The 26,847-nt window shown below is 52.8% G+C and overlaps 1 protein-coding gene across 3 annotated transcripts in view; it reads right to left on the bottom strand.

The window, feature by feature from the left end:
- ARHGEF7 (Rho guanine nucleotide exchange factor 7) overlaps nucleotides 1-26,847 on the bottom strand; it is a 129,741-nt gene that overhangs the window by 27,106 nt on the left and 75,788 nt on the right. For all 3 annotated transcript variants that reach the window (XM_039226669.1, XM_039226670.1, XM_039226668.1), the window contains 7 exons: nucleotides 23,795-23,883; nucleotides 11,941-12,035; nucleotides 11,620-11,715; nucleotides 9,499-9,621; nucleotides 2,212-2,350; nucleotides 1,432-1,491; nucleotides 653-799 (listed from right to left, as the gene is read on the bottom strand). In XM_039226669.1, coding sequence (XP_039082600.1) covers nucleotides 653-799; nucleotides 1,432-1,491; nucleotides 2,212-2,350; nucleotides 9,499-9,621; nucleotides 11,620-11,715; nucleotides 11,941-12,035; nucleotides 23,795-23,883 — 749 coding nt within the window. The remainder of the gene's footprint in view (nucleotides 1-652; nucleotides 800-1,431; nucleotides 1,492-2,211; nucleotides 2,351-9,498; nucleotides 9,622-11,619; nucleotides 11,716-11,940; nucleotides 12,036-23,794; nucleotides 23,884-26,847) is intronic.

The following is a 26,847-nucleotide window of genomic DNA, read 5'->3' as shown; positions in this document are numbered from 1 at the left end:
GAAACAAGATCCTGGTTTCACCTCTCACTTCACCCAAGCCCACAAGACCACTGATTTCCATAAGCAACTGCCAACCAGCAGAGAGAACAGAGAAAGTGCAATGACCTGAAGCACCAGAACGGGTTTTCTAGAATGCCCGTGTTACAGAAAAGCCCGGGCCAGGCAGGGACATACACGCTGCTCTGGGCTGTGTCTGGGGTCTAAGTGGTCCTGTCCGATGGCCCCTTTCAGTGGACACAGACCGATCGTAATTCCTCCCGGCTAGACCCAAACCAGTCAAGTGGTCCATGGTGAGGGAGCCTCACTAATATGCTGGAAGCCACTTCTATGTTAAGCAAGGATAAAACATGACAAATTAGGATACAAAAATCCTATTAAATTTGACTTTACTTTAAAATCCATTACACAATCACAAAAGCATAACATTCTAAAGTGTTTTTTCCTTCTTGCCTGCCGCTGAGGAATCTGAGAAAGCATTTACCAAACAAATTTCACTTAATCCAGATGATGGTCAGCTCTCAACCCCATTTCTCCCCAATGCATCTGAATGCTTCCCGAACCGCGCCAGCCCCGCGGCCACCCTGTCCCTCCACTCGTGTCCCCGCGCTCGGCAGAGTGGTGCACGCGGCCACGGTGCTCCTGCCCCACACACCTCGCTCCCGGCACACTGGACCATGACCTGCGACATGTAAACGACGCTGCCCAGGGTCGTGATGTCGTCCCCCTCCCAGCTCCGGATGGCTTCCGTCAGGATCTGCAGCTCCAACTCCTTCCTCTTCCGCACCTCCTGACACTGGGCCTGGGACACACAGCACCACGGTCAGAAGACACAGGGGCTCCCAGAGCCCAGCTACTGGCCACCCGGCTTTAAGACACATCACGTCTGAAGGAGGAAATGCTGAATTCACAAGCACGGAACTAAGAGCTCTGGAATGAGAAACAGCTGTAGAACGATACAGCAGATCTTGCCGCTTTTAGAAGACATGCAAACTGCACGGGAAGGCGTTTTCTGGCTTTTCTGGGCTCTGCTGGCACAGGGACTGAGCAGGGCGAGGAAGGCGTGCTGCACGTGCGGTCAGCCAGGCGCGTTCCGGAAACACCGAAAGCGAACAGCACGGTGACAGAAGGGGCCCCCTCGTCCTCACGGAGGACACGGCCCGCAGAGCAGGACCTCCACGAGGAACCAGTGTCAATCACATGGTGCCTTTTTAAAGGCTCAGTGACCATTTTCCCGGGGTGCACAGCCCAGTGAAGCGTGGCAACTTACCACCATGGTAGGTGAACTCCTGTGATTAGTTTGTACGGAGAACACCCTAATTCTTGCTCTCATTTTCTTTTGTCATCCAACTTTTTTTAGGTAATAAATTTCTCTACATTCATTTGTCATAATGTTGCAGGGTTGGGGAGACCACAATATGCTTAATCACTTACTGAGAGGTTTTTGAAGGCAGTCATGGATTTTTGAATATCTTGTCTATCCGGATGGTAATCCTTTGAATACAAGAAACACTATTAGCTTTCACGACGCAAACTTTTTTCTTCAAAAGGCACACCAGAGACCAGCTTGGAACTGTCCCGACCCTTTCAACCCACAGCACGACCTGTCTGTCTCAGCACTGAGGTGCCATCCATACTCTCATGGGCCCGGTGGACTTTGGGGGAACCGAGGTTTAGAAGACACAGGCCCACAGCAGGAGCAGGCATCTCCTCCCCGCACCAGGCTCGCTGCAGCAGGGGGCTGGCGAGGAAGGGGCCAGAGGGCCCACCCCTCACAGGGAAAGGTCGCTGACCTTCGCCTACACACGGCAACTTGAACCCGAGTTTCTGCCAGGCCTGTGGTCTGCTGTTCAAGAATAAGAGAAACACCCACCATGAACTGATGGGGCCTTTCCCTCTTCTTACTGCACATACACTGCACGTACTGTCTGTAACCACGTGTTCCTAACAGGGCTCCTCAATGCTGCTTAAAACGGAGCTTAACATTTCATACCTTTTGGAGATTTTTCTAACAGCAGCATGGGGGAGAGAATTGAAGAAGGTCACATAATTTTGTAGATGGAGGGGAAGGAGAAAACTTACTATTTACCAAATTGTCTTGAAAATCCCTAAAGTTAAAAACCCTTGCAAAGACACTTTAGTTGGGTCCCGCCTCTGACGCAGACGGCAAGCTTCCCTGATGGGGGCGGAGGGGCTCCGAGTGACGGGCAGTACCTCCATGTGTCTCTCCAGCTCCTTGAGCAGCGTGGGGTACTTGTCCAGGCGCATGAACGGTCTGCTGAGGCCAGTGGTCAGCACCAGGATCCCGGGGCTGCTGGCGCCTCTGGTCTCCATGAACTCTCCCAGCTGCTCGCTGAGCAGAGAGAGTGGGCGGCGCAGCGGTTAGAGCCCGCGGGCGGGCAGGGGAGGACGCCCACCCCACCAGCAGCACCGGGCTCTTCGTGCTTGGAGCCACACCGGCGCTGGCTACACTGAGACATGAAACGGAACACCACAGAAAGTTGATGGCATCGCTCTGGTTACGGGCGAACCCAGCTAGGCAAACCCAGCACAGGCGGTCCGCTAAGCAAACCCACCATGCCTCCCGTTCTCGCGGAGGCCACCTGAGCAAGCCTAGTTCACAGCTGAGCTACAAGACTGCCATTCTCCAGGTCCCTCAACCTGGTAAAAACAAGTAAAAGATGCTTTACGGCCACAGTGATGTGAACCAGGGCGTGGACGCCCTGGGCACGCAGGAGGCCGCCCAACAGCCTGAAGCGCTCTGTGCGAGGAGCAGGCATGAGGCACACCGTCAGGTGACAGACTCTTCCACTTAGGCTTTAAAATGCCAAAGGCACGGTCACGTCACCACCCCGCTTAGCCTCGGGGTACAGAGCGCTGCCACACTTGTAGCCGGGGAGACTGAACGCGCATCTGGAAATTCAAGGCGCTGAAAGCCGTGCCTGCCTACCTCCCGCTCCTGACAACTCACCCCACTGCTCATCTAACCTGCCGGCCAGCAAGGCCCTCCCGAGGCCTCCACGATCGTGCACTCCAGGTCCGCCCTCAAATGCTCCAGTTCAACGGCCACGGCATCTGGAGTGACTCAGGAGGGCTGGGCGCGCGGCGGTGAGCATCACACGGCACTGGCACGTCAGGACTCGTGCCGACAGGCGTTCCTGCACCTGCCTCTCTAGCGCACGTGGCACTGGAGGCCCGGCTAGGGGCCCCGCCTGCATCCGCACTGCTGCCCGTGCTCCATTCCAGGCAGGGGGGGCAGGAGGGACACACAGGCTGGGGAAGGAGCAGGCACCAGCTCACTCACCCTCTGCGAAGAGCAGGGTGACCTCGGAGCCCCCACATCACCTACTGGGAAGAACACTATAAATAAAGCCAAAAAACTGCAAAAACCCTCAAGAAAAACTGAGCACATCAGTCCTCAGGGCAGGTTGCCTGATCTGACCGCAGGGACCCAGCCACCGCCTCACCTCCTCCATCCCCTCTCCCCGCACTCAGCTACACCCGGCCACCAGCATCCAAGCTTCTTGGGAACACCAGCCACACTAAGGGCTCCTGGTGGAAGCATGCACAGCACACTTACGCTAAAGCACTTGAAACTGCACAAGTTTCCTACGGTTCAACTAAACGAAGCTCACGCTGGAAACATCAAGAATTGGTGTTGGCACAGCCCGCCTCTTCTCCAACCATAAGTGACCTCACGTCAACTCTGCAATCATACCCACCAGAGAAAGCGGTTCACTTAACCAAACCAACGCAGAAATAAAAGGTTTCAAGCCTCAGGCTGAAAACACTTGAATCCATCACTATCAAGCTAGTCTTACGTTTCTTACGTATGCAAGACTTCCTTAGGAAGCTGCTGCTCCCTGAACTTGGGTTTGCAGAAGCTCGGTGGCTGGTTAGGCACAGGCTGCTGCACTGCAGTGAGAACGCACGCCTGGGCCATGTGAGCAACATGGTGACAGTGTGGTTAGTAGTACCTGCCTGCTGCCTGCCCATCCATCCACCCACCCACCCATCTATCCACCAGCCCACCCATCCACATACAGGTTTTTAAGTTGACCTTTTAAAGAAACATGTATACACACTTTGTCAAAGCAAATCATAAAAGAAGGGGAAGGTTTCACATAATCCTAGTTATGCAAACTGAACACACTTATGAGGATGAGAAAATAACTTTCATTCCTGTAACTCAGCCCTTCATGGTGATACAATTTAAAACCATCAAAGAAGTCATCAAGATACGATTCAACGTGTATGCGTCTTCAGAGCACGGGTTTGTCAGGAAACTCCCGGGACTGCGAGGATGGACACCTGGCACAGTAGTGGCCCAGTGTCTACACCAGGGGCTATGGGGCTGTTAGCCAGGAGCAGCACCCGGCAGCACCTGTGTGCCTCCTCCCTTCTTCCACATGGACTTCTCCCCACTAGCAGGGGCGGGTAACGGGGGAGTGCTCCCCTCTGCTCAGCGTAGGTGGAGGGAGAGCTGCAGAAAGGCCGGGAAGAGTGGAGGGAAGGGGACGATGGCTCCCGGACAAGCACCCTGCTGGGCACCCGCATCCCCACAACGGCCCCCAGGGCCTGCACACAGCGTCATCGGCACGCCATCTACAGAGGAAGGCACCAGGGCCATGGAGGCATCCCTCCTCCTCAGAACGGGTAGGGGCGGACCCCAAGTAGGGCCTGGGGGCCCAGGGTCTGGCCCCTCTGACTGTGTGTAACTGCTTTGTGTCCCACACAAGGTGCCTGTGCCACACTCCACACTCCTTCCTCAGCAACGCCCATCTCCTCCACCACCCTGCCCGGCCCTACACAGGAGGGGGAAAGAACAGCTTCACAGAGGAGGAACCATGCGTTCCCGGCATTTCTCTAAGTGGTGGACAGCTGATCAAGCACAGCCCTGTACAATCGGAACTTTACGGTACTAGGAGTATAATCTGACTCCTTTATCTTTCTGAGAGAGACAGACAGAGCAACTGCATGAGCAGGGGAGGGGCAGAGAGAGGGGGCGAGAGAGGGAGGGAGACAATCCCAAGCAGATCCCATGCTGTCAGCTCAGAGCCTGACACAGGGCTTAAACCCATGAATTGTGAAATCATAACCTGAGCCAAGATCAAGAGTTAGTTGGACACTCAACCAACTGAGCCACCCAGGCACCCTCAGCCTTTTAAGTATGATCCACACAGGGCCTTTCCTACCACAAGAAAAACCACAGAAAAGTCCATTCGGAAGTCATTTTAGAATCATGGGAATGAAATTTTCTGTCTCTATTTATGGCACAGAAACAGTAACAGAGCTACGTTCTAGTCCTCACCCTCCAGAAACACCCCAACACTGAGAAGTTGAGAAATGTATGCAAACCAAAGTGACTTCTCCAACACCCATGACCTCAGATGCGAGAACAAGCACACAGTTCGGTCTTCAGAGACCGTGTTCCATCTCCTACATCCGCACAGTCACCCCACAGCTGGTGGCAGTGACTTCGGAAGGCAGTGGCTCCTTCAAGCTTAACTTCTACGGATGCTGCCAACCAAGCCTGCAGAGCACAGCTCCGCTGCAGTTACTGAAAGGACACTGTGGACGCCAACGAAGGAGCTAGCATGCAGCCAAGCAGGAAGGCAACAGTCTCAGTGCTGGGGGAGAAACAAAATTCATTTTACAGACTGAATTACAAGACCGAACGCATTCAAAATAGCCCCAAACACACGTCTCCCATCGCGGTAACGCAGACGGCCCCTGTCAGTTCTTCCACAGCACTGACAGCTCGGTGCAGGCCCGCCCAAGACTCGCTCAGAATTTAAACACAACGAACTGTCATACGATCACAAATAAGGACCTTAAAACCTCAAATCCGCACACTGAATCAATCCTCCAACAACATATTCAACACAGATATAGGGAATCAACCGGTAAGTGCGCCTGCACACGTAGGAGAGCAGGTGAGAGAGGTTACGGGTTGAGATGGCAGAATGAACCAGAGAACGCGGGCAGGAGCCACCAGCCACCGCAACCCCGTCTCAATTCCAACTTGGGCCGGGGAAGCAGGGTGTGACCGGCGGGCAGAACGGGGCCCTCGCTGCCCAGAGACCTCAGGAGGGCACACGGGCAGCACACCCTGCCACGCCGGGTGCCTGTAGGCCTTGATCCCACCCCCCATCCCCCCACCGCGACACACCATGTGGCAGCGGCACGCAGCCTGCCCCGTCACTGTGGGCACAGGCGGCACCGAAACCCAGCTGGGACACAGCGGTCACTGCAGTTATACCACACAAGAGGGATGAACATCACAGCACCTACGAGCAGGCGTCTCCCTTCAGAACGGTTTTGGAAACTTAACAGTCTGAATCCCTTTAAACGGTGTCTTTAGAACTCACTTCCACAGGGAAAGATACTTAGAATCAGCCTCAACAGGGACGCCTGGGTGGCTTAGTCGGTTGGGCGTCCGACTTTCGCTTAGGTCATGATCTCGCGGTTCGTGGGTTCGAGCCCCGCGTCGGGCTCTGTGCTGACTGCCAGCTCAGAGCCTGGAGCCTGTTTCATTCTGTGACTCCCTCTCTCTCTGACCCTCCCCTGCTCACGCTGTCTCTCTCTCTCCTGGAAATAAATAAAACATTAAAAAAAAATTTAAAAAAAAAAAAAAAAAAAAGAATCAGCCTCAACACTGTCTAACCCACAGGCTATACTCCCAGTCTGACTCACAGTCCCCAAAAAGGAGGGAGAATGAGAATTTTTAAAGACTTACAATTTCACCCTAACATCATGCTTGCTTTCTACAGATCTCCTCCACTGCCACATCACTAATTCCTGAGGGATTCGCACAAACACAGAGGTAATCCCTGCATTCAACTTTTGTGGCCATCTAACTCCCAGGAGGAGGTAGGGGAACATGCAAGGGCACACACGCGCCGTGGTTTCAGGAAGGTGTGCGCCCACCCAGCAGCCCCCCCCACATACACAATGGCGAGGAGGCATACTTAACCAGACAGGGGGCCGCAGTCCTTCGGGGTTCGCTTCCACTAACACCGTATATCCCAATGTATATTCACTGGAGGGCACACGGAGACCCCTCAGTATGTGAGCACACCGAGAAACAAACGCCCAGGGTCCTCTGGGGCAGGGGCGCAGATGGGACCCGCAATTAGCATTCACACAGATGCACTCGCCTCCCTCAGTCGGTTCTGACCCACACGTTCTGCTTACTACCTACAATAACCGTACCAATAGGCACTTTGCGAGGAGGAATCTAAAACCCAGGGAAAGCAAGGGACTTACCCGCAGCTCACCAGCTGAGTCTGAGGCAGGACTCAAACCTGGTCAAAACAAGCCAGAGGCCCTCCCTCCACTGCCACAGAACCCAGCCACACTCACAGGATGCTAAAGGATGCTACACTTTAGCCTCAGCTCAGTTTATAAATAGTCCAGCCATGTCTGCTTACCAAGGGTCTTTAAGTTGAATTGCTTCATTAACTATTTAACTATAACTGGGGCGCCCGGGTGGCTCAGTCAGTTAAGCACCCGACTCTTGATTTCAGCTCAGGTCATCATCTCATGGTTATGAGCGGGAGTCCTGACAGTGCAGTCGGCTTAGGATCCTCTCTCCCTGCCCCCCCCCCACTTGCACTGTATTTCTCTCTCAAATATAAGTCAACTTAAAAAATATATACTTAACTAGGGGTGCCTGGGTGGCTCAGCTGGTTGGGCGTCTGACTTCAGCTCAGGTCACGATCTCACAGTTCGTGAGTTTGAGCCCTGCACCGGGCTCTGTGCTGACAGCTCAGAGCCTGGAGCCTGCTTCAAATTCTGGGACTCCCTCTCTCTCTCTCTGCCCCTCCCCTACTCGCTCTCAAAAATTAACATCAAAAAAAGTATTTTATATATATACATTTACTATAACCTACCCTTTACACTACTAAAAGTTTTTTTCATTTATGGTTTAAAAAAAATTTTTAACTGCTGTTTTCAAAAGTCACTGTGAAAATTTTCCTAACACACTTACTCAAAGCTCATGCCTGAGAAGCAGAAATGGAACCTCGGTACTCAGAGCAGCCCCGGCCAGTGACCGAGCCACTATTCCACAACCTTCTGGTTCTTGGGAAAAGATGTGGCCTTTTCTCACCAAGCCAGCAGGAAATATGTCAGCTCCACTTGCTTTGTTTCAGGTTGAAAAGCTGAAGCTAATGGTCTCAAATTTAAGGTTGTACCTGTAAGACCCAACCCTAATTTTATTATTATTTTTACAGTTAGAAGAGGTTTTATTCTTCTAACCTAATACACCCAAAGTACAGGAGTATTCTCAGATGAGCTGAGCTCCTGCAACACACCCCGAGTATCAAACATGTACAAAGTAGAGTGCAGGGACACAGTTCTGCGCTGGCGACAGGTGACTTGCAAGGAGGCTAGAATTCATTCCAAACTATACTTGGTCACACATATTTGTGTTCAGACTATTGTTAAGCAATCAAAGTTCCTAGGATAATAAATTTATTCTATGCACTGCTCTCAGGCCAGGCCCATGTGACTACTGAGTACATGAAATGTGGCTAGTCGAACTGAATTTTTAATTTTGCTTAAATTCATTTCAATCTAAATTTATATAGCTACATCATTAGATGGGCAAGCTCTAGAGATATGGTCTTGCAATTCTGGGGCATAGAATAACTTAGAGTTTGAAGAGCACACTCAGTATTACCAAAACATTTTCTCTGCCAAGCATTTTATATTTACACACACACACACACACACACACACACACACACACACCAAGTAAAACCTTGGATTGCGAGTAACTTGTTCTGTGAGACAAGCCAACGTTTCTAAATCAATTTTAACCTGATAAAGGAGTGATGTCTTACAATAAGTAGTACGGGATGCCCAATGTCACACAATCCACTGAGTCAATGGTTCTTAAAATTCATTTTGATATACTAGTGCTTTGGATTACAAGCATTTTTCCTGAATGAATTATGCCCACACACCAAGGTTTTACCATATATAGAAAAAACTACATACATGTACATATACATGTATACATGCATACACGTACATACACACATACAATGGAAACCTTAGCATATACGTAAATACGTATATGGGCCCTAATTGTCAATCAGCATTTTCTCTTGCAGCTTATCTAATTTCACTTCCCATATTCCCACTCTTAGAAACTAGGAGAAACAGGATTCTGGCATCCTGGATTTAGCTTGCAGCCCCATTCCAGAATCCTACCAGCTCCTCCAATCCACTGTCCCAAGGGCTCCAAGCTGAAGGGAGACTTTCAAAATACTATTTTCTACTCCAAAAATGGTACTCAGCACCTCAGAGACCCCTTACCGATGCTTCTCAGGCACTCAGCTTAAGAGATACTTTTAAGGCACTATAATCGCTGAACAAACAAGTGAATATCAGCACTGTATTTCCTGTAACGTGTGGCCAAAAAGAGCCAACATGGAGGGAACCCCCCCAAGAGGTCCCTTCCCTCCAGGTAAGGGTGTCTGGCAGGCACACCTGTGCTCCGTGAGAACGTTCACTGCAGACGGGTGGTTGGCACAGTATGCAAGGTACAAGGCTTTCATCTGCGGCATCAGATTTAAAAAGCATCCTCCGACTCTCTGCTGGGCTTCTGGCAGCCTGGAGACACACAAGACAAAGGAAATAATCCCAAATTTCATGGATAGAAAACTGCCAAGTAACAAACACAAAATCCGAGACCTCCTGGTAGACCACCTCCATGAAAACAAAATCTACAAATCCCAGAACCTAAGTGTTCACACGGCAGTCCGGCAGGGAGAGCACCCACCCTGAAAGCTGCTCTGCTAGCAGGCATCAAACTCACCCCCTTCCTTCTCTCCCACATCCAGCCGCCACCACCCACCTGTGCACAGCACAGCCAAAACCCCATATCCCTCCCCCGGACAGGGAGAGAAATGCACACATTTCTCATAATTAAGTTGTTGGTGAGGTTTCTACTTAAGTAGCATCAAGACGGGCGTGCACACATGTGCACACACGCGTGCACACAGACACACACACACACACACACACACACACACACAGCCTGCTTTCCCTTCAGCTGAAAGCTGGAGATGGAGCACAGCCATAGACCCCCCTCTTCCCAAGTCTAGGCTGGGAGAGTTGCTGAGCCTGGAAAAGGCATAAGCTCTCAAGAAGAGGAAGAACAGAGAGGGGATGATCAGCACCAACGGTGGATGCAAAAAGGCACACGCAGCATGGTCGTTAACCGGGCAGGCGCGGCAACCCCAACATGGAGGCCAAGCCCTCAGGTGGGCCCCACCAGGTAAGGCGCTCTACCTCCGACTACTGCCTCATTATTCCTACCAAAAGGCCTTCTCCCTCTTGCAGACGCGGCCGCTGCTCATACAGGGCAGCTAAGTCCTACTGAGTCAGCAGCTGACACAGCCTGACCCAACCGGGCACAGGACTCGCAGCTCATGCTCCTCCCTGAACTTCAGTGTTCAGATCCGAACATCTGCGGTGTGGACAGGAGATCCGTGCTTTCACAAGCCTCAGGAGAGGCCCAGAAGAGGCGCTGCAAACGTGCTGCAAAAACATGAATGCCTTTAGTGCACCTTCTCTACTGCCGGTGGGGAAAGCAGAGGTGAACACCGACTTCTTCCCAGGGCTGGCCTCCTGCAAAGAGCCCAGACTGACGGCAGATCACCTCCACTCACCAGGAGGCAAGCTGCGAGTCTCCAACTCCTCTCCACGGCCACCTAAGGCACGGCTCTCACACACAGCAAACCACTCCAGGGGGAAACAACGTGGGTGAGTGAAGGCCAGCACTGCCCCTGCGCTTCCCCTGTGCACCTTCCGGGAGGAAGGGCCCACAGGGACCCTGGATCCTACTCCAAGCTCAGCCAGCTGTGAGCCTGGGGCCCGGGGAGGGCACAGCACCCCTCCTACTTCCCACACTGACAAAGACAAGAAGCTACAGGAAGGACAAACCAGAGACCAACCAGATTCCAAGAGAAAAAGTTACCTGGTCCTTCTGGTGACCTAAAGAACTAGAGTCTGAGGTAACAAGCGTCCCCCTGCTGTATCAAGTCCACGGGCAAATAAACATCAAAGGTCACACAGAAGTTCTCACACGCATCAGGACTACAAGTCCTCCAGCACCCGGCAGGCACTCCGTGAACTACGTTACTCAGGTGCGTAAACTGACCCTGACCCTCTCCTGTCTCATGCTCACCGAGGACAAACTAGTCACACAGGAAAAACAGTCCATCTGGGGGAACACGCCTCCCACCCTCCAAACCCCTGGAAAGACAGCGCCAAGCCCAGTCCGGGCGGGCAGTGCCTCCCCGCTCCTCGGCCTCCCGCCGGCCAGGACAACACACGCATGGAGCCCCTTCCTCCTTGGGCCCCTCTCCCCCCCCCCCACCATGGCACGCCTCTCTCCTTTCTCGTCAGGAGATCTCGCCTTCAAAGACCCTGGCTAGAAAAACCAATGTCAAAAACACAACTTCTACTAGAAGAGCTGAGAACCCAAAGATTCAAAACAAGAGTTTCCACCTTTGGAAACACGAGTTCTAGAATGACACTGAAGCACACTCTCTACCTGCCCATTGTACTGATCTGAACTTCGCTGATTTTTAGCGTCGTACTTACTTGGTGCATTCTTCTAAAGACTGTACAAGCATTTGCTGGAAAGAGCAGATCTCTTCTAGATTTCCCATTAAATATGAAATGTTTGTTGAACTTAGCCTAGAACCAAGAAAAAAAAATAACAGTGAGACTATCAGGTACCGTGTCCCCGTCCTCTCCCAGCCCAGCGCCCTATTCGAGCCTCCTCCTGCTAAAACCCTTACTTCTAAAGCAAACTGATACAGTGGGTTCTGTTCCATCCTCCGTTCTCTGAAAACCTGAGCCAACAGCCTAGGTGAAGGTGATGACAACATTGCAATTAATACAATTTATCATCCGACTTACTTCTCACTGGTCTGCAAAGGCCGCAGATATGTGGAAAGCACAGTCTGAAGTTCTTTAGAATATTCATTTTCTGTTTCCAAAATATTCTGTAGCACCTACAACAAATGATGAATGGCATTATTCGCCCTTAAAACTTACAAGCTCTGGGAAGTTCGTCAGCATTATTCACATTACATGTTGCTTCTAGTTACTAGCGTGCTTAATATCATCACCTCCTGTGACTTAACTACGAAAACCCACATGATGAATTCCTATGACGGCTCCATAATGGACTTCATCTTACTGCCATGCTCACGTGACACGGGTACAGCTAGAATGAGGCTGGGGGTGCCAAGGTGGCCCAGTCAGTTGAGCATCCGACTCCTGATTTCGGCTCAGGTCATTATCTCACCGTTCGTGGGATCAAAGAGTGTCGGGCTCTGTGCTAAGCAAGAAGCCTGCTTGGGATTCTCTCTCTCCTCCTCTCTCTCTCTCCCTGCCCCCATCTCAAAGTAAATAAACTTTAAACAAAATTAAGAATGAGGCTGGAATCAAGTCCATCATCAGAAAAGTACTGCCCCCATCTGTTCAATGCCAAGAAGAAACCACTGGTAGTCACAACAGCAAGGACACATGGATCAATCTCCAAAGCTGTGTCGTGCATAAGGGGCCAGCCGTTCATGAAAAGGACACCCTGCACGTCCCACTTATAGGAAGTCCAAGAACAGGCAAAACCAATCTATGAGGGCACACATTGGGAGGAGTGACAACGGGGACAGGGGTGGAAGTTTCTAGGTGATGGACATGTTCTAGATCTTAATTTGAGTAGTTGTTATAGATCAATACACTTGTTGAAACTCAACAAACTATACACTTAAAATCCAGGTATTTTAGCCCACATAAAGTGTATTTCAACCAAAAATATCCAGTTTACTCTTCAGACTGCATCTAGCAAATCTAAACCAATTTCGTTAGAGAGTGACAGTCTCAGATCTTATACACGTTTATAAAATATTGAAGGTCTACCAGTATAAAATCCTTAAGAAACCACTACTTTAAAGATAGAACAATGATGAATCAACCTTAAAATGTTTCCTGATACCCTATGTTAGTATAGCACATTGCGTAAAAACCAGTTTACAATTCCTAAAAACAGATTTAAAAAATGTAAAACACATGGACTGAAAAATGCACCTCAGGTTGCCTGCATGGCTGTCGGTTGAGGTTCTGGCTCTTGATCTCAGGGTCGTGGGATCGAGCCCCATATGAGGTGGCTCTGTGCTGAGCATGGAGTCCCCCCCAACTCCGACCAACCCCTCTGCCCCTCTCCCTGACTCCAGCTCTAACGATACAAATGTGTGTGTGTGTGTGTGTGTGTGTGTGTGCGTGTATGAAAAATAATAAAAAATAAGCTTCTTTGCATCAGTAACTGCCAAGAGCGGAAGGCGCCCGGACGAGAGGGCGGGCAGGAGCATCCTCACCGAGGCCGAGCACACCCCCGGCGCCCGGCAGGTGCTCTGCACACAGCAGCTCTGATCCTCACACGGAGTATTCCTCTCCCAGAGGCAGATTCAAGCAGAGAGGGTAAGTATTCCCCAAAACCAAGCAGCGAGCCAAGAGCGGAGCTGGTATGTGCACCTCGATCTGTGGCTGCGCAGCCCCCTTGCCGCCTCTCCGGCCGCCAGGCTGAAGACAGTGGGACCTGACGGAAGCAGGGACCGTAAAGCCCCCGCCAGCCACCTGCCATGCCCCTCTGTCCACGGACCAGCACCTTCTTTCATCAGAAGATCACGTCACATGTGTCTTCTGAGCCTCCACTACAGGTACCACGATGTACGATTTGTCTTCTAAAACACGTCGTCCTGAGCCGTGCGGGAAGCTGTGTAGCAGCGTAAGGACAGCATCCGCCATCGCCCTGAGCCGGTAATTATAATATGTGCTTAAACAGGCAAGAGGAGTCCTTGAGCTCGATTTAGATTTCCACCCCACAACGTACAGCACGGGTTCTCCACCTGTCAGTGTGCTTTCTGCGTGCTCTGACCGGAGCGCACAGTCCCTCACGAGTCCATGCAAACCCGAGTGAGTAACCTCCACACGACGCTGTGTGCGACAAGCCGCCGCCCTGCCTGTGCCGCTGGCTCTGGTTTCGCCCCTGAATGGGCCTATTCACGCAGGAGGTGGGGGGGAGGCTGAGGAGGGGGAGGCGGCGCTCCGGGAGCTCAGGCCTTTGTGGGGAAATCTGGGTGCTGATCCCAGGATTACAATGCCTTCCTTCGAAGAAATGGTCACTGGGCACAAATGTCCACGGAGTGGTGGACAGAGAACAACTGTGGCACCAGCCACTGCAGCAGAAAACCTGACTTTATCCCAGACCTTGTCCTTCTAAAGTACCGTGAAGCTAGCCAACTGTGATATTCCGCGAACCACAAAAGATTTAAAAATCTGCCACAGACAGAGATGAAAAGTCATCACGGTTCTAGCAAAAACTACGTGAGAGGTTCACGTCGGGAGTCCGAACACTCCGAAGCAGCGGCAGCACACGGCTGAGAACGTGAGCACCTTTACAGGAGGGGGGACCACGTCTGAGAAAACCTCCCCCGCGTGCGAGCACAACAAAATGGCATTTCCTCCAACACAGCATCGAGCAGAGTACGCAGACATAAAAGCCTCCCATAAGAATGTACCAGAAACAGTGCCAAAGAAACCTCTGCCAAAAAGTGACATCAAGGCAGTTCAGCTGGTTAATGACAAGCACCAGCTACAAACGTGTCTTCCGGTGCGAGCTGAAGACCAGTCCTGTGACCCTCCCACCCCAGCTCTCCCAGTCACACTCGGCTCTTCCAGCAAACGCTTGCCCCCCCCACCCCCACCCCCCCAGCGCCCCCAGCACCTGTCTCCCCCTCCTGGACTTGCGCGCACTCTGGCTGCTGCAGGACCCCATGTGACTTGCCCGCCAGGCTCCGGCGCTCCAGGCCACGAAGGCCGGTCCCAGAGAGCCGCCCGTCCCACAGCGGAGTAGCCTCTGCTCCGGGCGGAGGAGGAGGAGGCCGGCCTCGGCTGCAGCGAGCTCCCCCCAGGCGCGAGGCGTGGAGAGCCCGGGCCAGTCAAACAATGGGGCCACACAGGACGAGGACATCAGGCAAGCCACACAGACAATCCCTCAACTGTCAGCCGTTCCAGCAAAACAACAAAAGGCCGGCTGACTTCGTTACCTCCTCACAGACACAGAAACTCACTTTATTACCACCATTAAAGGAGCGCTCAGTGTCGCCAATTTCACACATGAGTTGCAAATTTCACTGCAAATTTTGGTAGGTTTCATGTTTTAGGTCATTGAATCTTTTAAAAATAAGTAACTGATTTACAGAGAAGAGACAACTTTTCTTAGAGATTTCATCAAGATGAAAGATCATCATAAACTAAAACCCAACTTTTAGAAACAACTCTGTTTCAAGCTCATCCTTGAAATGGTAACAGATTAAGACAACAGGAAATAACCCCCCGCCCTCCGCCCCCGTCCCTCCCACACAAGGGAAAAACCATCCTCACACCGGTCTCACAACACAGCTCCCAAGACTGGAGTCTCTGGGGAATGACAGGAAGGACCTGCCGGCCTCGATGCTGCAGGAAGCAACCCCAAACTCCCTCCCCAGCCCCCCCCACCCCCCCCCCGCAGTTCCTCATGGAGCAGAGCGCAGGTCCTCAGGAAGCAACCTTCAGAGTCTAGGATCCTGTGAAGGTTTTAGGTTATTGTCTCTTTTAAAGGACGTTATGTCACAATATTTCTAAATTCGGGGACTCACAGGTCTTGGGATAGATTTCTTCCAGATGCTAAAGGCTCACTATGCAAGAGCTCCAGCCGAAGCCCTGGCCCCACCGCGACACAGGTTGTGGCAAGAAGCCAGCCTCTGCAAACAGACAGACGTCAAGGACCATACCGTGACACACAAGGCGCCAGCCCTGGGCACCCGGCAGACCTGGGCACAAATGCTGGCTCAGCACAAGTCAACGCGTCTGTTTTAAAAAGGCGGTATTGGGGGGAGGGAGTCATTTTTACAGGGTTGGGACCCTCAAGAGGGTCAGCTACCTGACTTAAGGTAGACTAAATCCTACAAACCACCTAACACAGCCTTCCAACCCGAACCCAGAATCCTACGTGGTGCCCCTTCCACACGACCCCATTAGCCAGGAGGGTGGGACTAAAAAGCAGTCTTGGTTAAGGTGGTGGTGAATCTCAGGAAGCCAAGGGAAAAGGAAAACGAGCAAAAGCAGGGCCTGGGGCCAGTGCAGGTCTCTGTGGACCTAAGATGCTGGGCCAGCTGTCTCTGGTCCCCTCCTTGGCCCAGGGTACAGAGGCTCCAGGCCACTCCAGGAGCCAAGTGGAAGGCCAGTGGCACGATTTCTCCAGACACGGCAAAGGGCCACGGAAGCTGCTGCAGCATCTGATGAAAAATGCACAACCATCCCGTGTGTTCGCTAAAACTAGCCACCGCCACCTGGTGTCCCCGCCCGGTTTCGACGGCAGAAGCTGCCCTGCCTTTTCACCACACTCTGCACGCACAGATTTCGGCTCCCTGTTCCCTGATACGGACAGTACTGGCACACGCCCTCGGTAAAAGCGTTCGAGAGAACCTAAAACCTAAGCCAGTACCACTGGACGTGCGGGTCATAAGGACCGGTCTTCCAGACGGGCATAGTTAAAAGAAACTTCCTCCTCTGAGGATGCCGGAGGAAACCCCGCATCCCCTAAAGGAAGGAAACTGCAGCGCGCTCTGGCGCTCTGGCGCTCTGGGGGCCTCGGCGCGCACAGCACAAACGCCTGCAGAGGCCCTACCCTCCTGCAGGGCAGGCGCGCTCTCGCTGTTCAAATCCACCAGGTTCAAGCCGCCACCACCACCACACTTCCTCTCATTCCAGAGCCCCGTCCCCCTCGACGCCGCTCTCCCGGGTAAGCCTGCAAAGGGATGGGATGCCTGCGGGCAAACAGCAGTGACGCCTAATGCCCGAGTCTTCTATGTGCTCTTCCTTCCTTAGAACCCTGGAAACCTCAAGGCCAAGCACTTCACCAGGCTCCTTGAAGCCCACACTAGAAGGCCAAGGCCAGGATCCCCACGGCATCTGACAGGTCAGGGCCTGCACAGGCGGCCGGGAGCTTCCCCAGGGCCAGCCCACAGACAGGACACCCCCAGCCCCACCAGCTGAAGCCAGGGCTCTCCTGGTCTTTCACTCATCGGGGACACCGAGAGGCTTCCGTTTTCCCATCTGAGAATACAGGGAACAGTGGTGGCTGGCTCTGTCACAAAGACTGAGCAACTCTGTGTTTCAGGCCCGCGGATCTTCTTTCAAGGCTGCGCTCAAGCCTGGCATCCTCCACGCCCGGCCCCCGGTGGCAGAGCAACGGCACAGCCACTCGTACTTGCGTCATCAAGCAATCAATCATGTCTGCCGCCCTGGAGAGACCATTCCCTCCGGCACACTGCCTTTTTCTTTTTCTTTTTTTAATTTTATTTAATTTTATTTAAGAAATCTCTACGCCCAATATGGGGCTCAAACTCAAGACCCCGACATCAAGAGTAGCACACTCCTTGGGGCGCCTGGGTGGCTTAGTCGGTTAAGTGTCCAGCTTTCGCTTAGGTCATGATCTCGCGGTTCGTGGGTTCGGGCCCCGCGTCGGGCTCTGTGCTGACTGCCAGCTCGGAGCCTGGAGCCTGTTTCAGTCTGTGACTCCCTCTCTCTCTGACCCTCCCCTGCTCACACTGTCTCTCTCTCTCTCTCCTAGAAATAAATAAAAATATTAAAAAAAAAAAAAAAGAGTAGCACACTCCTCTGAGCCACCCTAGAGCACAGCTCCTTCCATTTTCTATGCCAACATTTTTACACCATTCAATTGCATTACCTATATAATTTGGGATTCTGCTTGCTGCACTTCAGCATGAATTTTAGGTATTTTAAAGCTTCATGTGCATTTTCGATACTGATAATGTATGTGCCGCTCGTTATGTAGTAGTCCTCGTACTGACACATGGTTGGGTTGCTTGCTTTTATTATGATGATAATCCTATTAAAACGCCTTTGCACCAGCACCGCTGAACATGCTTCAGGTCATTTCTCTGGGGAGAATTCAAAGCAGCAGAAGCGCTACGTTAAAGGGCCTGACTGTTCTCAGGTTTCTATGCACGGCCGCCAGGCTATTCTTAAGAAGCCCTGTATGCACATTCCAGCATTCTTACACCTGAAGGAAGATTCTCCTTAAATCTCGGCTGGTCGCGACCCCGTATTTTTATGATAAGCTAACCCATCCTGTCAGAAGGCGAGACCTAGCGTCTCTGTCCTCCCCACACGCCAGGGTTCGGGGCGTCCCGCAATGTCCAGTGTGGGGGTGCTGCGGGCGGGGCCTTTGGGACCCGGCGTCTGCCCTGTGCAGACGAGACAGCAGCAGCCCCCTGGAGCCCGGGACCAGGGAAGCCCCCGGAGCCGCGAGCACAGCGGCGCCCCAGGCTGACTCGTGGCCTCCAGTGCCGTGAGCGGCATTTAGGAGGAGTCCGCGCTGTCTGTGGCGCTGGTACCACGGCCCCAACGGACCATGGCACAGCTCCCACCCGCACCCGTTCCCCAGCTGCACACATCCCTTCCTGTTCATCCAGAATCTTCACGTGTTTGCCTTAATGAGCTCCTCAGTCATTAAGATCATCTTGTGTTGTTGAAACTGTTACAAATGTTCCAATCAACTTGTAATTTGGTTTCTATTGTTTGAAGGCCAAGAACTTATTAAACTTTTATGAAGCCTATCAATTTGGAGATTTTCCTTTGTCTTCATTCATTGCTTTATGTTCTAAAAAGCCTCCTCCCACTTCAGTGCATTAACTGACCACACACACACCCACTGGCACAGAATGGAAGCCTGCTTCAGCACAATCTTGCTTTGAGCAATCTTCAGCTACACACTCAAGTCTGCAGCTCTGAGTATGAATACTGAGAAGCCAAGCTTTAAGGAAGCGAGCCCGTCAGTGACTATGGGGGAGATAACTGCAGTTAGTAAACAAAAGGAACACCCAAGCCTTGGAGTAGGAGAGATCAAAATCCAAAATTACTAAACTCTTCTAAAATGTCCAATTTTGAGGGGCATCTAGGTGGCTCCATCATCTGACGCTTGATCCCGGCTCACATCACGATCCCAGGGTTGGAGGATTGAGTCCCAACTCGTGCTCTGTGCTGACAGCGTGGAATCTGCTTGAGATTCTCTCTCTGTCCCTCCCTGACTCGCGCACATGCACACTTTCCCTTTTTAATAAAATTCCGATTTTCAGTGAAAAATTACAAGATATGCAAAGAACCAGGAACACATAACCCATGCACAAAAACAAGGCACTGAGGGGCCCCTGGGTGGGCTCAGTCAGTTAAGCATCCAGCTTTAGCTCATGATCCTGCGGTCAGTGAGTTCGAGCCCCATGTCAGGCTCTGTGCTGCCAGCTCAGAGCCTGGAGCCTGCTTCAGATTCTGTGTCTCCCTCCCTCTCTGCTCCTCCGCCGCTTGCACTCTGTTTTTCTCTGTCTCTCAAAAATGAATAAATGTTAAAAAAAAAATTTTTTTTTTATAACAAGGCACTGAATTAAAATGGGCTGAAGGGCCCTGATGGTGGGTTAGCAGATGAAGTCTGCAAAACAGCTGCTCTAAATATGTTCAAACGGGACTTCCACTTCTGCCTGCTTCTGTGCAGACATCACTCCATCCTGCCATGTCAACTCCTGCTAGACCCCAACAGGAGAGAGGACAGGACACAGGCAACCCCCCGTCCCCACATCTGGAGAGGCCAGCGACCCTGGGAGTCCCACGTAGCGTAGCCCGAGCGCCCCAGCAGAAACCACACTGAGAGCGAGCAACGGGGCAGGAAAGCGCACACTATCCCTGATGGATTGCTAGAGGCTCGGTGTGGACAAGTGTGAGTTAAACACTCTGGGGGAGACCCAGTCATAGAGAAGCCCCCCTCAACATTGAGAAATTTTTATCTGGGAGTAGGACCAAATTCCCAAAGCCTCAGAGAAAAATGCCCCTGGGTTTCCAGTGGAGAAGAGGAGAAGAACCATCCGGAAACCGCACAGCGTGAAGAGAAAGAGCAAGCATCAGAAGCAGACTGTAGGGACCGGAGTTGCCCCACCAGGAACCACGCACTACGATTCACATGTAAGGGCTCTATGGGGGAAGGCAGACAGCACGCCAGAAAAGACCGGCAAGGAGGTGGAGATCCCAGGAACTGAAAACTGGGAGAAGCACGAACAGAAATGAATGCCCACGACGGTGTCGTTAGCAGACCAGACACGGCTGGAGAGAGGGCCCCCGTGCGCCAGGGCCTAACAGAATCCCTCAAGGCTGAGAACACCAGGAAAACTCCACACGGCATCCAAGGGGGTGGGCTGCACAAGGTGTAAACACACATGTGGAAGCCCCAGAAGGACAGGGGACAGAAGGAAGAGCTCAAGCCACGATGACGGAGAATTTCCCCTAATTAACGTCAGGCACCGAAACCACAGGCCCCGGGGACTCGGAGAACACCGGGCAGGATAAATGACAAAACACTGCACCCGTGCACAGCGTCCTCCAACCATAATCCAGGTTGAACTTACAGGCCCCTGGGAGCCCAGATTTCAAAGCGGACAGAAGGACTGAACAGGCCTTACGGTGGGGGGGAGGCAGTAAGCAGGTGGAAAGGTGCTCCACATCCACCTCACCGGGGTACTGGCGACTCAAACACCACACACCGCGTACCTCGGCGAAGCCCGAATCGGACACCAGCAGGCGCCGCAGAGGACGCCCAGCGGGGCTCCTCCATGGGACGACCACGCGCCGATTCGCACAGAACTGAATGCGCGCTTCCCACGCCGCCCGACAATTGCACTTCGTGTTCGCCCAAATGAGCTGAAGACAAGTCCGCGTGGAAACCTACACACACGAGTTTACAGCTGCTCCTTCACACCCACCGACACCCGGAGGCAGGCGAGGGATAAACCGGTCGGTCCAGGCGGCGGGGGACTGCCGTGCACGAAGAGGAGAGCCGATCACGGGCCGTGGGGAAGCTCCGTCACCCTCTCCCCTTTGCTGCGAGCCTCAAGCTGCTCCAAAACAGTCAAATCTTTTTAAAATGTCCGATGAACTAAAGGAAGCTATGCTTAAAGAATTTACACATATAAACAATGACACAAATGCAGTCTCTATTTGACCATAAAAATAACCAAATGGCAATTATGAATTGAAAGGTGTGATAAAGTGAAAAATCCACTAACGGGGCTCCACACCAGACCAGAGATGTATGATATCAGGCAACAGAAAGGACTATGGAGGTCCTTCAATCTGAAGAACAGAAAGAAGTGAAGAAAAACGCACACAGCTCTGAGACCTGTGGACACCATCATGGTTAGTGTGTGCACAGCGGGAGCCTGGGGACGGTCGTACGTCACCCAGAAGCACTTGTTACTTGACCATCACTCAGGAGCCTCCCGTCTCGTACCTGCACCCACAACGCCCCCACCACTGCTCTCCGCTGAGCCCACGCCTCTCACCAACAGCCCTCCCTCTAGGAGAACCTGCTCCCGTCGGTGGCTGTGAAAACACGGCCACATGAGGCAGCGTGAAAATGCCTGCTGTGGTATCTCTTCCACTTCCCTCTGCATGCTGTACTCTGCAATACAGTCTACTTTTCTGCAGAATTTATAAATACAGAATTCAAAAGAAAGGAATTTATTCCTGGCTTAATCACTAACCAGTGTGGGACCCTGGACAAGCCCTTTACCCTCTAGAGCTGTGTTTTCCCCTGAAAAACAGGAGCGCTACCCCCCAAAGGAGGGTTTCCATGGATTCTGAGTGATGTCCATAACAAATGTAATTTTAACATGTGCTATTCACTGCTACTAACACTGCTTTACAAAATCAACAATTTGGATGCCATTCTGAGGTCAAGGCATTTTCTCATCTTTCTCAATGAAAGGGTGGCTGACCCAGAACAGCACTTGTGACAGAACAACTCTTCCCCCCAATACGAGAATAGTTAAAAGAAAGAAATCTAAAAAAGCACTGATGCTGCTTCGGGCTGAAAAGGATTACAGAATGCTGCAAAGGAAAACCACTTCCCAGGACTTCAAGGAAAGCACGGCTGCCTACATCTGCAAAGCCCCTAGTGGAAGCTAGATTCCCGGGAAGACCAGAGAGATGCAGCTGGCCCAGGAAGGGGGCACTGCCTGGCTTCCTCTAACAGGTACGAGGACAGAGCCTCGGACAGAAGCAGCCCCGTCTTCGCAACAGCCCTGGGGATCAGGACTGGAACTCACGCGCGGGAGGCCTCCCCTGGGCAGAACCCAGGTCTCACGTCAGAACACGAGGAAAAGGCAGCTCCACGGGCTCTTCTATTTGAGACCCTGAAGCACCCAGACGATGCTCACTGAGGCTGCGGACACAGCCACACAGGTGACACGTTACATACTCACAAGCAAAGACACCAGTAGAGCCACATCCCGGGGATGAACATCCGACAGAGACCCGAAAGGGCGTGGAAAGCAAGCAGAGCCAGGGGGGGCAGGTGGCCCCACCAAGGCAGGGTAAGGGCCGTGCTGGGGAGCCCCGCAGAGCTGGGCGGGAGTCGGCACCCAGATAAAGCCAGAGGAGCAGAGGCTGAGACTCCAGCGCTGCTCAGGAAGACGGCCTGGTGTTGGCCAACATGGCAAATCCAGTCTGAGGCGGCGAGCAGGGTCCACAGGACAAGAAGAGCGGGAGTGAACCGAGGCAGAGGCAGCAAGGGGAAGGGGAGGGGGCAGAGCAGGCGCTCACTGCCACCTCCCGCTGCCTTCACCAGGGCCTGGCGCAGAGCCGGCACCCAAGCACCGCGTGTCAGAGCCAGGAGCCCTCCCAACGTCACCCTGCTCTGCAAGGCCAGGGGCCGATGGGAAGGGAACGGTCAGCACCCCAGCACTCAAACTCACAGCAGAGGCTGTGGCAACAGGCCAGCACAGCGGACCGACTTCTGTCCGTCACGCGTCCGCTCCTTTTCCTACAGGAGCACAGGAAGTGAAACGCTCGGTGCTCAAAGCAGCGGCGATTTGCAGCGACTTCACCTCAGAGACGCACAGCGTCACGGGCTCCAGTGGACACCACGGCCCAGGAAACGTCCTCTGCGAGACCAGGGAAAAAACCCGAGATGCACACTTTCCACAGACTGGAAGACAGAGCCACACTCACCAAGTGTACTTTGGTGGCTTATCACACCAACATATACCAGCCATTTCAAAGGTGATCCAAATAATACCACTTCCTACTTGTGCAGTCCATGAGACGGCTCAGGGACCAGAAAGGAGTAGACTAGATACTAGACTTAGAACTTTCTAAGTTCACAAATTGCTCAAGTTTCAGAACCCAGCATCCCATTCTGAAGCTCCCGTCTTCACTGTGTGCGATGCGTAGACGCTGTCCTGATGCACATATCCATCAATCTCTAGAAAGACTTCATGTCAAGATACAAGTAAACTAGAAACAGTACTGACCAAAGTACTTAAAATCTACTCAAAGCACAGGTAAAACACCACAGACACCTATAAATCACATCGTGTGCTTTTTTACACTCACTTTTGAGGACTGGAAATGGTAGAAGGGAATACTACGTTCTGTGACAAGAACAGGGTGTTAGTCTACTAAAAAAGTAAACAAAAATACAAGATTATGAAAGATTAGAAGAAAATACCCCAGAGCGTTCACGGTGGTTGTAACCGTGCAGCCCGTAACAATTTCAGACCCTCCCTCACACTCTGCACCGCTTACCTGGAGTCTACACTGCAGAGTCTGAGAGACATTCAAAAAGCCAAGATAGTCTGAAAACGGGTTTGCAATTACTCACCACGTTGTAATAACTCTTGTTAATGGCAGTAGTATCAAATCCTTTGGGAGGGCTCTTCAACGTTCCTGATTTTGGAGACACAGGCTTTTCTGAAATGAAAACGTGAGGCAATTTTACTGAGCGGCATCAGAGGCCACACACACCAGCCCCACACAGCCCAGAGCTGCCAGTCCAGGGGCCTCCCGGGATGGCACCCACTGACAAAGAAAGCCACGGGCGGCCCTTGCCAGCCTCGCACTCACGCCCTGGGGTCAGGGAGCCGGCGTCCCCCCAGCCCGGACGCGCCTCACCCCATACTCCCTGGGCAGGCTCGGCGTCCGACAGGCCGTGCCCCACAACTGTCAGCAGAAGAAAGAACAGGAGCATAAGCTACGCTGACAAACGTGAAAACACGGAGACGTGGAGTCTGGGCTACACGTCCGATGTTCAGGGCACTCTCTCCCAACAAGTAGGATCTGGCTCACAGGGACAAGCCAAGGCGAGGGAAGGCCATCCCAAGCAGGGGCAGAGGGCCAGAACCAAGCACGGACCCTTAAGAACCTGCACCCCAGAAACCGAGGTGGGAGCAGCCGTGATCTGCAAGGATTCGAGCATTTGTCAGCTGCCCAGCTTCCACTCAACATGCTGAGGAGCTGAGCCAGCGGAACAGGGATCAAGGAAGTGTCTGCCAACACTCGCAGGGCCCTCAGGGTGGGCGCGCGTCGGTCACCAGCCACCTGGGTGGGGCAGCAAACTGGGGTGGTGGGGAGAAGGGCAAGGACATTGAGGGGGCAGTTCACACCCCCCGCCTCGCCTGAGTAAGTCAACGCTCCGTCCCTCTGGCGTGCTGTGCTCAGCAACCCTCCACCCACCGGCCCAACGGCCAGCGCTTCCCCAAACAAGGCCCTCGGGCCCAAACACTGCCAGAGCTTCAGGTCCCTGCCCAGTACTGCCACTGCCTTCCTGGCATCAGAAACCCCAAATGCCTAAAATCACATGCCCGATCTTTAACCATACGCCTTCCCCTTCCTAGGGAATGGTCTGCCTAAACCTTCCCCCAAAGCCTCGCTTGGTTTTCCAAACGTTTAACAATAAAGACCAAAACAGGTGTTATTCTTAGTGGAAAGAACTCTCTCTACTCACAGGATGGAAAACAGAACTCCGTGAGAAATGAAGGACTTCTGAGCCCCAAAGAAATACCAATGTGTCCTGGCTAACTAACACACCCTTTCCTTCCCAATCTCGCACCTGCAGCTAGGAATTTAACTGTAGAAAAAAAAAATCAACATGCTTTTATCTTAAGAAAAACAAGTTTTTTCACCTTTAGAACCCATCACTTAGGGGCCAAATACAGATAAAAATAAAGGAGAGCACTGAAGCCGGCATGACAGCCACCGCGACCACAGACACCAACGCGCACGCTATTACCTTGGATAGGATTTATGTTGTTTTTTCTAGTTTATTATTTTTGAGCGAGTGGGGGGGGAGTGGTGGGGGGGAGGGGGAGGGGGAGGGAGAGGGAGAGGGAGAGAGAGGGAGAGAGAGGGAGAGAGAGAGAGAGAGAGAGAGAGAGAGAGGGAGAGAATCCCAAACAGGCTCCACGTCAGCGCAGAGCATGACGCAGGGCTCAAACCTGTGAGTTGTGAGGGCATGACCTGAGCTGAAGTCAGACGCTTAACCGACTGAGCCACCCGGGCACCCCTGGTTTATTTTGAGGCATGGAGGAGGGGCAGAGGAAGAGTGAGAATCCCTGGCAGGCTCCACACTCAGCGCAGAGCCCAACCCAGGACTTGAACCCACGACCCCATAATCATGACCTGAGGAAATCAGGAGTCGGACACACAATCGATTGAGCCACACAGGTGCCCCAGCTTTGAATTTTAAAGTCAAATAATCTGTCAAGTGCCTCATTTAAGACACACCTCCCAACACCACAGACAATATTCACTTAACTTCCTAAAACTATGAGGGAAAGGCTTTTTCACAAGAAGTAGCATCAGGCTACTGGCATCTGTGAAAACAAAGGGCAGGCATAAGAGAGCCACGCAACGCAGGAAAAGGGGGTCCACAACTCTCCGACGGCTACGGGGGGATGACTGGCCTGGGAGGGCTGGGACCGTCTCCCCACACCTGTGTGCCCTTCTCGAGAGGGCGGAGGTAAGAAAGCCTCGGCACTGCGGCCACAGAGCAGCTGTGTCTGCCTGTGGCACCACTGACCGCAGCGCATCCCCACTCCAGGGCCCCACAGCCCCCCTGCCCACAGCCACTCCGGGGCCCCGCGGCCCCCCCCCACAGCCACTCTGGGGCCCCGCAGCCCCCCCACCGACAGCCACAACGGGGCCCCGCGGCCCCCCCCCACAGCCACTCCGGGGCCCCGCGGGGCCCCCCCCCCCACAGCCACAACAGGGCCCACTCCACACTTGTCCCAGTGCCCTGGCCCTCTGACAGTCATGCAAGGAGGGGACATCTGGTCGACACGACAGGCAGGAGAAACCTAGGTTCCCAGGTTTGCCTCCAGAACCACTGTGCAACCGGAGGGAGCCCTCCAGTGTCTGCTCCCCACCCACCCCCCAAAATAACAACAAAACCCACACACTTAAAGGGAAGCGATGGCCAAACTTAACAAAAACTGCGCCCAGGAGACATTAGAAAATGTTCAACCTTCCCAGCCTCTTAAGAAAAATAAAACTTTTTTGGCCCATCTGACGGCTGAAGATCGCTAAGATTCACTGGGACTGCAGGGTGAGAACGCAATCAGGGCTGCCTACCAGGCGCCGGAGGACTCAGACTTTCCCTTCCCACCAATGAACTGAAGTCACCAAAATCAAGAGACTTTAACCATGAATATGCTACGTGAATAAAAGGGAGGGCCAGGCAGAGACCCGACTCGGCCCTGGGCGACAAACAGGAGCAGCTCCGGGCAGGCGGGCCAGGAAGCTCCAGAGACACCGCAGCTCGCAAGGACGCGCCGGCTGCGTGGGTGCAGGAGACGCAGCCCCGGAGAAATCCAAACCCTGAGCCGGCCCCCCGTGGAGGTGTGTGGTCCGAATCCACTCCCAAAGGCCCACCGGGAT

The sequence above is a fragment of the Hyaena hyaena genome, unplaced genomic scaffold (genome assembly GCF_003009895.1).
Source record: "Hyaena hyaena isolate Hyena2069 unplaced genomic scaffold, ASM300989v1 scaffold_22, whole genome shotgun sequence".
Taxonomy (NCBI): Eukaryota; Metazoa; Chordata; class Mammalia; order Carnivora; family Hyaenidae; genus Hyaena; species Hyaena hyaena.
Note: the sequence above shows the minus strand (reverse complement) of the source record. Positions and strands in the feature narration are given on the sequence as shown.